The sequence below is a fragment of the Apteryx mantelli genome, chromosome Z (assembly GCF_036417845.1).
Source record: "Apteryx mantelli isolate bAptMan1 chromosome Z, bAptMan1.hap1, whole genome shotgun sequence".
Lineage (NCBI taxonomy): Eukaryota > Metazoa > Chordata > Aves > Apterygiformes > Apterygidae > Apteryx > Apteryx mantelli.
The window spans coordinates 25271162-25284772 of record NC_090020.1 but is presented as its reverse complement, the minus strand read 5'-3'; the positions used below and the strand labels follow the sequence as shown (position 1 = coordinate 25284772).

The following is a 13611-nucleotide window of genomic DNA, read 5'->3' as shown; positions in this document are numbered from 1 at the left end:
TCCCTCTGTGCCTGAGTAAAGCAGCTTTTCTGCGCGGGGCCGTCGGGCCGCCCGTGGGCCCCGTCCGTCCCGAGCAGCGCTCGCCCCCCCGCGGCACCGCCGGCCTCCGCCGCGGGCCTGGGCAGCACCAGCCGCACACAGCTCACCCCCTTTTAAAGGCTTTATCCCCCCCCCCCCCCCCCAGACCTGTGCTTGGGTAAATCACAGGAGGCGATTTCTGAGTTTCTGAACCCGAAACGTGGCTGTGAGCTCGAAGAGGCGCTGCCTTGCTCACAACTACCGGCGGGCTCCGCAAGGCAAACCCGCGTTTTGGTGAAGGTGGGAAGAAAGAGCAAGTGAGCTGGAGCCTGTGAGCAGGAGCTGTGGTCCTGCGGGCTGTGATGGCATCACGCGCTCACACACGGTGCTCGAGGGAGCAGCCGGCCCCGGCGCCCCGAAACGCTGGTGCAAGCACGGCAGCGCACCCACCGCGCCCGCCACCGGCCGTGCGGAGCTTGTTTCGGGGGACACCGAAGCGGGCCACGACGGCCCCTCGCTCCGGGGGGGGACACCCACCAAAGCAGGCGGGCGCTGAGAGCAGTGAGGGCTTTGCATTCCCGCTCCCGATCAGCTTTATTTTCCTCGGCGGCAGGAGCAAAGCAAGCCCTTTGCAAATCATCTCGGCAGAGAAGTGCGGATAACTAAACGTTTCGGAGCTACAGCCAAGGTTCGTCAGTGATAAACTCCAGAGAAACGAGCAGATACAGAAAATAGATTAGGGAAGTTTTTTTTTTTCTTCTTCTTTTTTTTAACGCTAGTTCCCTAATCTCTTCTTTTTTTATTGCAGAAAAAAATGGTGCGATTCCCACAGAAGCGGTATCTGCCGTGGAAATGTACCTTTATTCACCTCAGCATTAACACCCCTCTTCCCTCCCCAGATGGCTCGAGCGAGGCGCAGGAGCGCGGCGCGGACAGCTAGACGTGGCGGCGAGCCCGCGCCTTCGGGAAAGAGAAAGCGCAGGGGTTTCGTGCCTGCACAGGCTTTGCCGACGGAGGTTCAGGGAAAAACTTCCTGATTCGGGGTCCCCCCGAGCGGGTCCTCCCCGACATTTCCGGGAAAGTGGCTCGGCTGGAGGAGAGGGCGGCATTGGGGTGGTTTGGGCCTGGGTCAGGCGCGGCTGCCGCCCGGCGGAGACCCGCGGCCGGGCAGGCGCCGGCGCTGGTTGCGCTGCCGCGCACAGTGCCGAGGGCCGCCCAGGGCTGACGGGCCATAAAAAGTGACAAATAAACTTTAAAAGTGGATTGAAAAAAAAAAAAACCGTAAGGTTTCAGCTATTAGGGCTCAGAAAATAAGAGAAAAGGACCCCCCCCCCCCGCCCCGACAGGCGAAGCACCCTTTGCACACTCCTTTCCGCTCTTTTCCATGCGTCTGTATAAATGACAGGCATGAGGAGATAAATCCAGGGAAAAACTCCTGGGTTTTATCTGTCAGGTGTTCTGAAACCTTATATCAATACTGGGGCGCGGCGGGGCTGCATATTGTCACTGGCTGATCTCGATTCCTGGGAAATAATATTGATAATAGATTTTCTACTTTTACGTGTTTTGCAAAAATACGAGTATATGTGTGTTTTTGTGAATATATAAATATAGTTAAATATACACTCACGCATCAAAATATTTGAAAGTGAAGTGGCTACTGCGGGAGTCGGATTGCCCGTCTTAATTTGCGCGTCTTTATAGGATCCGTTAAAACTTACAAAACTGCAGGGTGGTGTCAAACAATAAATAGGAGACGGTGCTAACGGTTGCTGACCCTCCAAATCAGTTATCAACCTGTTAGACTATAAAAGCTACAGTTTTAATTTATGCTCCTAAAAGTTGTATGTATTTTTCTCCTACAAATGCAGGTCCTACTTTGTGCAATTCTAGTGCCAACAAACGACCTCAAAAGTATCAAAAATAACACCCAGTCATATCTGAAGTTACAGAAATAATAGCTGAGTCAGTGCTAATGCCTTTTAAAAACGACCCTGTATTATACTTACAGCACTGGGGAAGAAGGACCCCTCCTCCCCCCAAAAACCTTACATTTAGGCAATTTTCAATGCGTGTTCCCGGAAAGGGCTCGGGGAGGGGAAAGATCAATCTACAAGAAAAAAAAATCACCCCGTCTTACTTTCCTCATCTCATTTCTTTTAAAAGTCACTGCTTAACAATACTGGTATTTGATGCTGAAAATAGATCCATTTTAATACTACAGTACTGTAAACCTGAAAATTGATCTGAGATATTTTGATATTAGCACAGCATAGAGATGGTAATTTCAGTTATGAAAAGCAGTCATCTTTAGCAAATCGCCTTGTTTACAATTCAGCAAGTACTATCCTTTTAGCGAAAAAAGATATTTTAAAATATTTACATGAATTATTTTATGTTCTATCATATCCTTCAGCAAAAAGGTTAGGGATGAATTAAATATTATTAAAAATACAGACTATAGAAACAGAGTATTGGGATACTCTTGTCTCTAAATAGACATGAAAGGCTCGTGAGGGGCGAGTGTAGGGGGTGGGTTGGAGAGATTGCATAGAAACAACTTGATTAAAAATTAGGGGGAGAAAAAAACGCTTTTTCGCAGTTATGCTAGAAATGGAACAAAACTCGGATGAATAAAAATAGTTAAACACTATCTTTCATCTTAAAATCTCAGGACATTTGCAAAGATAATTAATTTTCGTTACACATATTGTGTAAAAATATGAAAAGCTAGCACCTTAATTTTAGAGCCTCAGAAATTGAGCCAGAGAGATTTCTTGTTCTGGGTGACTTAAAAATTAAGAAATCCATGCAAGAATACTTGTTTTTCTGTTTTCCGAGCTGTAAGTGTGTAAACATTCACAGGGAATAATTCCTGAATGTAGTCTGCTGCCTTAAATACATGTAAAAATATACCTAGACACTTATTTTTCTTACACATCAAAAAATTTATGTTCATATTATTCCTGTCTCTCATTTTGGATTATGGAGTTATAAAAAAGTGAAACATCGTAATGGCTCTGGAAAATCAGCTCACAGCTTACAAAACAGCAACAAAAATAATTATGCGTTTGACAGGCAAATATTCCTTTCCTTAAAAACTAAACAGCAAAACAAAAAGACAAAGAGCAAAAAAAAAAAAAAAAGAAAAAGAAAAAAAAAGAAAAAAAGGGGGGGGAGCAAAACAAGAAAAAAGAAAAAAAGAATTAAGTTTACATTTTGCAGAAAAATAAGTCACTGCACGACTGATTTTCTGTCTGCGAGCATAGCTGCGGGATTGCCTCTATCAGCCATTTTATAAGTGTAGTTGCCTGTCTCGGACACACTCGAGGTTAAAAAGCAGCTTCTTTTCAATTTCTTTTTCTGTCTTTTTCAGACACTATTTCAATGAAGGACTGTCTCTCTTTCTCTCTACTCCTCTTTCTCTAATTTTCCTCGGGGAGGGGTGTCCTTTTTTCTCTGTTACATCTATTTAATTAAGTGACTTAATTTCGAACAAAGATTGAGAAAGGAGTTGTCTCTCTGAATATGAAATAGGGGCAAAAAGAGGTATTTTGTATTTGTGCGCAAGCTAATATCTTTCCTGATTTAGATATACAAACTAATCTGAATATGAAGCAACCATCTTCCTACAAACTGTGTCCCGAAATATTATAATTCTGAGGTTCGCTGTCTGCGAGCAGGCAAAACAGTTATGCATTATTTGTGTGACTGTATTATTACATCCTATCGTGGATCGAACACAGTTAGGCGAAAGGAGGAAAAAGTCTGATCTTTTTTAGATCAAACTACACAGTCCTCTTGTCTCCCCCCCTCAACAGTCCCTTCAGAATTAGTTTTTCAATATGTTTTAGCGAATGTTTTAGAACTAACTGGCAATTTTAGCAGAATACGACTCCCCCCCCCCCCCCCCCAGTGAGAAGCTCAATAAACAAGGCAATATGTATAGCAAGTGTGGAAATAAAGTGGTGGTGGTGGTGCAGAAAGACCATGCTGCCTGATCAGGGAGGTTTTTTTTGCCTTGAATAGACCGAATTTACCTCAAGGTAATCAGTACCTACAGATTTGTGTTTTATTTTCGACATTGATGTTTTTTCGGGGTCAGCCAGAGTTTATGGGTGCTTTTCCCCCTATTTAGTGAAAGCTGAAGAAATTAGGCCTACTAAAAATGCAGCAAAGTAGGTATTTGAATTTAGTGAGGAAAACTGGATATGACTAAAACAAAAGAAATCCCCACAATCGATGCTCAGAAAGAGCTCGAACTAACCTAACCAGAGCTTGGAGCAGCTGTGCTGTGAATTACTTTATCTCCAAACTTTGGGTCATGTGTCATTACGGGTTTTCTTGTTTGTTTGTTTTTATCAAAAAAAAAAAGGGGGGGGGATTTATTTTGTGTAGAGATTTTCATGCACTTGTTTCCACTTTCCTTCTTTTCTACCTCTGTTTTTCTCTGTAGATCCAGTCTGTGCTCTCGATTAGACAAGGCTGGGGATTCCTCTAGTGATCTTCTACGAGGATTTTGCACAATAACTCCCAAAAGCTCATCAAACTTAACAATCTCCCTATTTTTCATTGCGTATCTAATTATGTGTGAGGACTGAGGCCTAAGCTGCGCTGTATGGATCCTCAGAAATCCAGTTTTTCATTCTGAAATCAGGCAAAAGTCTTTAAAGGCTCCTGAAGTTTGGCTGTCTGTCAAGGTCCTGCACATGTGCCTTTTAATTACTTTTTCTATGGCTGTTCGGCAGCTCTGCCCCTTATTGTGGATGTTTATGTAACAGCAAGGGAGCACAAAGTAGGCCAATATATTTCACTGTCAGTTACAGCAGAGCGAAGTAATACATGTTCGGAAAACAGTGGCCATTTTCTCTCTTCAGAGCAATAGTGCTGTTCCTGTTCGCAAGGAGCTGTCTCCAAATGCTGGTGGAGCGATTTTTTTTTCCTTCTAAACGAGCCTTACCGAGAGAATAAAAAACACTTCGCATGGGGGAAAAAGGTGGGAAAAAAAAGTAATCGCGCCTGTCCAAGAACCTGTCATTTTCTATTGAGGAGGAAAAAAAAAAAAGCAAAGCTGCTAGAGCGAGGCAGCCCCGCGGGTGGCCGATGCGACCTGAGCGCGGACGCGGCCCCGCAGCGGCCCCGCAGCGCCGCGCGCTCCCGCCTCCGCGCCCGCGCAGCCCCGGGGCCGGGCCGGGCCGGGCCGGGCCGGGCCGGGCGGTGCCTACCTGCTCCCGGCGGGGCCCGCTCTGGGGCCGCGCGTCCTCCGCAGCACCAGCACCAGCGCCAGGCGGGGCGGCCGCGGCCGCGGCAGCGCCCTGCGCAGCCCGCGCAGCAGGGCCCAGCCCAGCGCGCGGGCGCGGGGCCGGCTGCCGGCGCGCCGGTAGCGCACGGTGCACGTTATCCGCCGGCCCATGGCCGCGCCCGCGGGACCGCGCCGGGGCCGCCGCCGCCGCCACCGGCACCGCGGCGCGCAGCAGGCGCGGGAAGTCCCCCGACGTGCCGCCGCTGCAAGTGCCTCCTCGCCAGGTCCGCATCGGTGCATCGCCCTCCATTCATTGGGGAGGCGTTTCTTTCTTTTTCTTTTTTTTCCCCCTCTCTCTCCTTTTTTTTTTTTTTTTTTTTCCGTTTGGCTGATCGCGGCTCCCCGCTTCGCCTGCCCTCCCCCTCCCCCCTTAACGCCTCCCATGATGATGGCTCCTGCGACGAAAGCAGGCGCGGGAGGCCCCGGGGGGGCCGCGGAAGGCGGCCGCGGGCTCCGCGCCCTCCCGCCGCCTCGGCCCGGCGCCCCCCCGGCCGTGGACGGCGGCCAATCGCAGGGCGCTCCGGCGGTTTCAAATAAAGCCTTGACGACACCGCTTTGCCCTCCCCCCGCCCCCCCCCCCCGCACACCGCCTCCCGTTTCAACGCTTTCCCCCCCTCCTCCCCCCCCCTTTTCCCCGCTGCCCCGGCGCGGGGGGCGGGGGGCGCCCGGCGGCCCGGGGTCCCGGCGCGGCCCCCCCGCGCGGCTAGCGGATCCCTGCCGCTTTAAAAGCGCACGCCAATATTGGCCCGGGCAAGCAGCTATTTCCTTGTCACATGGTCATTTGAACGCGACGCGGGGCCGTTGCGTAGCGGAGGGAAAAAAAAATAAAAAAGCGGATCTCTTCTCCCCCCTCCGGTAACAGAAACGGGTAATTAACTGTTTCCTCGCCCCCACCCCGCTCCGCTCCGCGGTGCCGGCCCGCCGCGCTCTCGGGCCGAAGCGTCTGTTTTTGGACGAGGGAGGGAGGAGGGGGGCGGGAGGAAGCCGAGCGAAAACGCAGAAAAGCCCCGCGCAGCCCCAACCTGCCGCCCGCGCGGGGGACACGGGGCCGCGCGGCGCTTTGCGCCCACGCGCCCGCGCGGAGCCCGGCCGCGACCTGCGGCGGCGGGCCGGGAAGGTGTTTTCCTCCGGCCGGTCTCGGGGCGCATCCCGGCTCGGCCCGGCCCGGCCCGGCCCGGCTCGGCCCCCGGCCGGCGGCGGCGGGGAGGTCGCGGTGCGGGTCGTGGGGGGCCCCGCGGGGGCGGGCGGAGGGGCGACAGCGCGGCCCGCGGCCGGGGGCAGCGCGGGGGGGCTGGGGAATGTCGCCCCTCTGCACCCCCCGCACCTATGTGTGTTAGACATCTCCTCCTTCTCTCGCTTGGGCAAACAGTAATAATGCCAATATTAATAGGAACTTCCTTCTTTTGCCCGGGCGCAGAGAAACAATAACAATAACGCTCGTAAAAGGATCTGTAATGGTTTCTCCTCGACCGAGTCCGATTTCGAGCCTGGGAAATGAGTGACTGAAAACTGCCATTTCGAAATGAAAGTAGCTCTTCTATAGATCCTGTTCTTCTGGAGACACCTCCCCGACAGAGAAGGCAAAATTGAGAGAAATGAGTGTGTGAGTGTATGATGCAGGTGCCACAGCAGCGGTGGGAGGATGAACTTACGGTTTTGTCAATAGAAACTAAATACCCGCAAACACTGAATGCATGGCCGAGCGAGGGCCGAGAGCGATCTCTTTATCCCCTGGGCGTCCACAGCCCTGCTGCAGAGCGTTTTGTTGTTATTGGTTTTTTTGTGGAAATACGAAATTATGTCTGCGATATTGTCTGAGGAGTAAACTACGAGGTACCCACCTGCTTAAACCCAGTGATTTTAGGGCTTTCTCGGAATATTTATTATTGCTGCTGTTCGTTGTTGTTAATTATTATCATTATTATTTTTAGGGAGAGTCCAAGCGCTGGGGCCGACGTCGATGCCACGGTGAAATGTGGTGCCCGGGGAAGCTCCTCGCAGGGCGCTGCGGCCGAAGGGGACCGGGCCGGGGACCCCCCTCCTCCTCCAGGGTGAGTCCCCTCAGCGGGCCTGGACCAGGCAGGGGACCCGGACCTGCTGATTGGCAACAGTCAGGGATTTAGCTCTGCTGAGTGTGAGGGCATACCCTGCTCTTTTCACGAGCCTAGGGGAGTTGTTTATTTTCCTGCCAGTTTTGTGCGTCCTCATCGTTATTGTTATCGCTACTGCTATTATTTTACTCTGGATAATCCTAAAGTGTAATGGCAGTATTTGGAGATTTTAAATCGAATTATCCCTGCAGCCTGGCAGAAAGGACTTTTTGGCGCAGGGATCCCCGCCTCACCGCAGCTGTTTGCTGGCGGAGGGAGCCTCACCCGCGCGCTCCCGTCCGCGGAACCAGCCAGGCTGCAGCGCGGAACCAGCCGGGCTGCAGCGCGGTCCCGCCGCGCCGCCGCTCCCTGCCCGCGGGCTCGGACGCGGGCTCCCGCCCCGCCGCCCTCCTGGCACCTGCCGCGGCCCCGGCACCTTTGGCCCTGGGCCTCTCACGGCTGTGCCATGTGCTAGGACACAGTGCAGTACAATTTCATAAAATACACCATCCTGTGTGTTGAGACTGGGGATAATCCCTATATGAACACGTGTATTTATGTTCTGAGAATGCTTACACTGGATATGTATATATAGTTAATGTGTTATGCTTTTTTTATAAGCATACAATGTAGTTCTAATTAAACATAAGCATATTACATAAAGTAATCGATAAGCAGATATTTATTTTAATACATAATTATAATTATACATTTTACATAAATACATATTCTGTATATCTTACATGTGTATTATATATGCATTGCATATATAAACGGCATAACTATATATTTATGGAGATTACCAGTTTTCATGAAATAATCATACGGTATGCATTGCAACAAATTATATTATAGTGAATCATATATTATAATAAGTTAAATATTATAATAACACATGATATTATTGTTTATGTATGAAATATCAAGTAGAAAATGCAGATCGAAGAATAGTCTTTTTCCCTTTAATTCTCCACGGGTAGCCCTACAAAGTGCTTAGGATTTAGTCCGGGGAGTAAAACGAGAGCGCTCTCTGTATTCCTCCTTGCTTACCCTTCTCTGTCCCTAACACGTTAGAAATGTTAACGCAAAGGGATCCAAGGTCCGGTGGCCCTTTCCTCTGCGCAAAAGGCCCGTGAGATGCTCTCACGCCGCCTTGCTCCTCCTTGCTCTCCCTTGCAGGGATTTCCTGCTCTTTCTGATATTAGCGCGCTAAATACAGCGCCTGACGCACGGGCTAGAAACGCAGTCTTTATTTTGCTTCTCACCGTCCTGCCCATTTGCGCCGGGCCAGGTGTGTCCCCCCCCCCCCCCCCCCGCTGCAGATATGCAAAGGCAGGAGCACGCCCGCACCTCTGCAGGGGCGATGTGTTTTTCATGGCCACTCTCTGCTGTGGGAGGAAGGTCTTCTCGGTCGGGAGCTTTTACGTGGCCGGGGTAGGTTTTTGCTGCGGCTTGTTGACTTCCCTGAGTCAACTCCCAGCTTCCTCATGCCGGGGCAGCCAGTGAAATATGCATCAAGTCTGAAATAATTAATTGAGAAAACAAAGGCCCCCCGCCCCGGGAGCGCAATCGTTACAATGCAAGAGCTTTCTGGCTTGATTTCTTCTTGGCCGAATGTGCCACACTCGAGCAGCTTGAGGAAGCCCTGGGGCTAAGTTTCGACGTCCAATTTTTAATTTTCAGCGCCGTGAAGCCTTCGTTTTGTAACCGTCATGATTTCTTTCAAAATATTGTTAAACTTAAATTAACTCAGGGAAGGTCACCTGCTAAGTTGCTAAAACACCCTTCACTTCAAGCGAGGGCGATCTCGGGCTTGCAGAGACACACATCATGCCTTATTTTCTCCTTCAGGTCCCATGTTTACTAACACTGCCTTCATGAGATGAGCCACGGATGCGCCACGGGCCCATGCACAGACATGCACAGCATCTTACGTGGTTTTAAGAAGGTATTTACAAAAGCCGCGATCGCAGCAGGAAGCTTTAATTCCCCGCTGTCCCAGCCAGTTTTGCTAGGAAGAGACAGTGATCGGGCTTAGTGCCGTGAGTCCGATTCAGCTTAAATCAAAATCAGATCGGGAGCAGCTCTGTCGGGCCCGGGAGAGCCCCCATCCTCTCCCGCCCCTTCGGGCGGCGAGCCCAGCTTTCCACCGCCCTCTCGGGAGTGCGGGCGGGGGACCTGAGCGGAGGAGAGTGCGCAGAAAGCCCAGACACAGCACGCAGGGTTTATTGTGTCATCCGTGGGGGGGTTTCCTTCACATTTATTTCTTCACAGTGTCCGGACTCCCGTCTGAGAGGGGCGCGGAGAGGGGTGCGTAATTTCGAGGGCAAGCTAACGTGCAGACATGTGCAAAGAATATAATGTGAAAAATACATACTGCGCTTGTCCTTAGTGCATCCAAGTAGAGAAACGCACCGCGGGGATTACTTACAAACTGTTACTACCGTTCCACCTCGTCCCTCCGGAGAGGAGCGCGGGCAATAAATTAGGGGCGAGTGGCGAGGGGGCACCGCGGGGGGCTGCGGCCGGCGGGGGCGTCCTCCGCGGCGGGGGGCGGCGGGTGCCGCAGGTAGCGGCCCACGGGGCCGTGCGGGCCCCCCGCCGCCACGTCGAGGGGGAGGCGGCCGCGGCCGTCGGGCAGGTCGAGGCGCGCCCCGGCGCGGTGCAGCGCCGCCAGCGTGTCCAGGAAGCCGGCGCGGGCCGCGTCGTGCGCCGGGAAGCAGCCGGTGCGCGGGTCGGCGCGGTTGGGGTCGGCTCCGCGCTGCAGCAGCAGCTCGGCCACCCGCGGGCTGCCCAGCTTCATCACCTGCGGGGAGAGACGCCGTCAGGGGCCGCGCAGAGCCGTCGGGGGAGGCCAGCGCCGCGCGGGCTCCGCTTCCCCCCCGCAGGAGCGGGGCAGCGCCAGGCTCCTCGCCGGGAAGCAAGCGGCGAAGTCGCCGAGGAGGCCGGAGACGAGGCGAGAAAGCGCCGCGGACCGAGCAGAGGCGCTCCGCGGACACGAGAAACCCGCTTTTCTCCGCGCCCCGGGACCCGGCGGGGCAGGTGGGGCAGAGCGGCCGGGCGCGGAGGCGGTGCGCGGGGAGGGGCGCGGAGGCGGTGCGCGGGGAGAAGCGCGGGGCAGAGGAAGAAACGGGCTCTTTCTTCCAAAACCGTCCCCACTCCCCAAAGCCGGGGGCGATTCCCAGACTGCTCTTCAACGGTGAGCATGCTGCGATGTCCCTGCTGCGGCTGGCCGCGCCGGGAAATCGTCTCGGGACATCGCCGCGGGTCGGCTTTTACTCGGGAGGCTTTTCCATGAGCTGCTCGGCACGGGGACGTGAGTGTACGGGGAGGTGCCGCTCCCGGCAGCGCGGCTCCCACGCTTCCCTTTGCCCTCGGAGAGATTCAAAGCGCGGTTCTAGCCCCAACCCCGTCGCCGCTACGGCACCGACATGCCTAGGAGCTTCTTGCTGGCAATAGCTGCTTTCTAAACCGGATCCTTCCCAGTGCAGCCTGTCTAGCGCAGTCTAAATACATGCTGCACAAAGGTACAGAAAAAACATGTTGGAAGACAGTGTCATATGCATATTTCGTGTGAAATACTGCACTGGCATTTTATAGGAGAGACTTTCACAAACACTGGCCATGTATTTTAAATACAGCATCTCGGATTATGCCAGTTTCGTTTTATTTTGAAAACTTAAAACGAAGCTGGCTAGAACCGCTCCGGAAATTTCCTTAGTTGTGTAAATCTAGCTTCTAGTATTCCTCGAGGCACTACGTTCACGTGTGTGTAAAATGAGGCACACTAACCCCACAGAGAGTGCTAGCTGCTTACCTGGAGTGCTCTGCTGGGGAAGACTATTGCACCCGCATGTTTCTGCTCATAAGGGTCAGTGAATATATCACGAAGATCAGTGAAGATATTTGGTGTGTGAGAAATTAGGGAAGAAAGGTGTATAAAGCAGAAGACAAGGTATGGCAGAAGGCTAATCCTTTCTGAAAAGGTGACTCGTTACTTCTTTTTACGCATTTATGGGGCGATGAGCATTAAAGCTCTCGGTTTCGAGTCATACCATGAGTTGGTTAAAATAAAGTCTAGGGTTGCTAAAACTAAAACTTCTCTGATGCGGCCGTCACAGACTTTCACCTTTCCGAAAGGCTAGAGCACTGCTTCCCCGCACCGCCTCGAGAGCGCCAGGGCACCGCCGTCCGCCGCCGCCTGCCCGCGGGCGGCCGCGGCCCCCGGAGCGGGACGCGGCCCTGCAGCCCGCGCCGCGCCCGACCGTCGCTGCCATCTCCGCGCCCGCGGAGGACGGCGCGGCCGCGCGCCGGGGCCAGGCGAGGCGAGGCGGCGCGGCGCGCCCAGCCCACCTGCGCCTCCCCCGGCGCCTTCCCGGCCGGGAGCCCGACGCCGGGCTGCCCTCGCGGGGGCGCCGGCTGCCACCCTGCCTGCGCCGTGCCCGCCGCCAGCGGGGCAGCCCCGCCTTGGCAGCGGCGGGCGGGCGCGGCCGCCGCGCGCAGGTGCGGAGCGGGGCGCTCGCCGCCGGGCCGCGGGGATGCTCGGCCGCGGCGCCCCTCGGGCCGCGGCGCCCCCGGGCCGCCCTACCTGGATGGGGGTCCGGCCGTAGGAGTTGACGGCGTTGGGGTCCGCCTCGTCGTCCAGCAGCTCCTTCACGCGCTGCAGGTCGCCGCGGGCGGCGGCGTTGGCCAGCTCGTCCGCCACCGCCCCCCCCGCCCGCCGCGCCATGCCCCGCCGCGGCGCCTCACGTCGGTCGGCAGCCGCGCACCGCGGAGCCATGCGCCCGCCGCACGGCCGCCCCGCGCTGCCGGGCACTCGCCGCGCTGCCGGCCCGCGCGGGACCCCCAGCCCATGGGGGCGCCCGGCCCGCCCCCGCCCTCGCCCCGGGCAGCGCCCGCGGCCGTGTCGCCGCCGGGAGCCGCCTCCACCTGCGGGGACGCGAGCGCCGCCGCGGCGCCCGGGGCTTGTTTTCTTCGCGCAGCTGGTGCCGCCCCGCCGCGCCCCGCCCCGCCGCGCCCCGCCCCGCCGCTGATGTCACCGCCACACGCGCGCTCGCCGCTGGGGGCGCAGGGGGCCGCGGCCGCGCAGCGCTGCCCGGGCAGGGCGACCCGGCCCGCCGGCGCATGCGCCGCGGGAGGGGGGCCGCCCGGCCTCGGGGCGCGGGGGGCGGCGCTCGGCGCGGGGGACGCCGCGGGGGGCCGCGCCGCTGGCGGCCTGGCAGGCTGCGGGGAGCTGCTCACTGTTGCTCGCCGTTTTCTTGCTTAACCGCGTCCGGCGTCGGGGTTTCTGCTCATCTTTTTCTCCCTTTCTCCTCTCTTTTTTTTTTCTTTCTCCCCTCCTTTTCCACCTTTTTTCCCCTTTTCTCCCCCCCCCTTTTTTTTTCCGTTTCAGAGTTTTTCTCCGCTTCTCCCGCGGCAGTGGCTTAGCCCCTGCCGAGAACCCCGCGCACGAGAGCAGAGGAGGGGCGGGGACGGGGGTAGGGGAAAGCCGCCGCAAAAAAGTCTTTATTTAAAGCAGCTGCTCGGCGGACGCCGTCGGCGAGCGGGCGGCTGCCCCCCCCGCCGCCCCCCGCTCCGGGGCCGTGGGGCCGGTGGTCCCCGGTCCCCCCGGCCACGGGAGCAGAGGCAGCGGCGCACAGGTCCTCAGACGCCGGCGGGGCAGCGCGGGGGCTGGCCGTGGGGACCATGGTCTGCTGCCCACCCTGGGTCCCTCGGGCTCCCCCTCGGGCCCCGCGGAGCCGCGCTCTCCCCTGCCGCAGGTTCACAACGCGGCACCCCCAGAAGCTCGGGGGGAGGCGGTGTCCGCTCTTCTGCCCTGTTTTCCCGGTTCCCGTTGCAAGCTCCTTTGAGTGGGGACTGTACAAACGCAGGGCAAAAGGCAGCGTGCAAAACCACAGAGAGCCTGTGGCCATAAATGAAATGCAACTGCGAGGTCTCCGCCTCCCTCCTGAATCAGCTCTTTTTAAAAAGCAGGCTGAGACTTTGAACCTTTCCTACAAACAAAAGCATAGAGAATGGACAAGTTTTCCTTTTGTGTGTCAAAATGCGTGCGCAGTTCTAATATCCGCTGGTCAACTAATAAACACGCTGCCCGCCCTGAGCCTAAATATTTAATCCGCAGAGGGTGACAAGCAGAACTGTGTGCTGAGTGTATTCATGTATGTGTGTGCACACGCGCACCTGGCATACGGCGGCGGGGCG

At 55.6% G+C, this 13611-nt stretch overlaps 1 protein-coding gene across 1 annotated transcript; it reads right to left on the bottom strand.

Moving 5' to 3' along the window:
* Nucleotides 1-9895: 9895 nt before the first annotated feature.
* On the bottom strand, nt 9896-12139 carry LOC136995372 (cyclin-dependent kinase 4 inhibitor B-like). Its single transcript, XM_067316037.1, has 2 exons — nt 11999-12139; nt 9896-10216 (listed from the first exon to the last, which is right to left on the bottom strand). Exons 1-2 carry the CDS (start codon nt 12137-12139, stop codon nt 9896-9898), a joined length of 462 nt encoding a protein of 153 aa, XP_067172138.1.
* Between the last annotated feature and the right edge of the window lie 1472 nt (nt 12140-13611).

Excerpts from the sequence above, each read along its gene's own strand:
- LOC136995372 (XM_067316037.1), bottom strand. The coding sequence starts at position 12,139 with ATGGCGCGGCGGGCGGGGGGGGCGGTGGCGGACGAGCTGGCCAACGCC. Across the intron at positions 10,217-11,998 it reads ACGGCCGGACCCCCATCCAG|GTGATGAAGCTGGGCAGCCC; the intron begins GTAGGGCGGCCC and ends CTCTCCCCGCAG.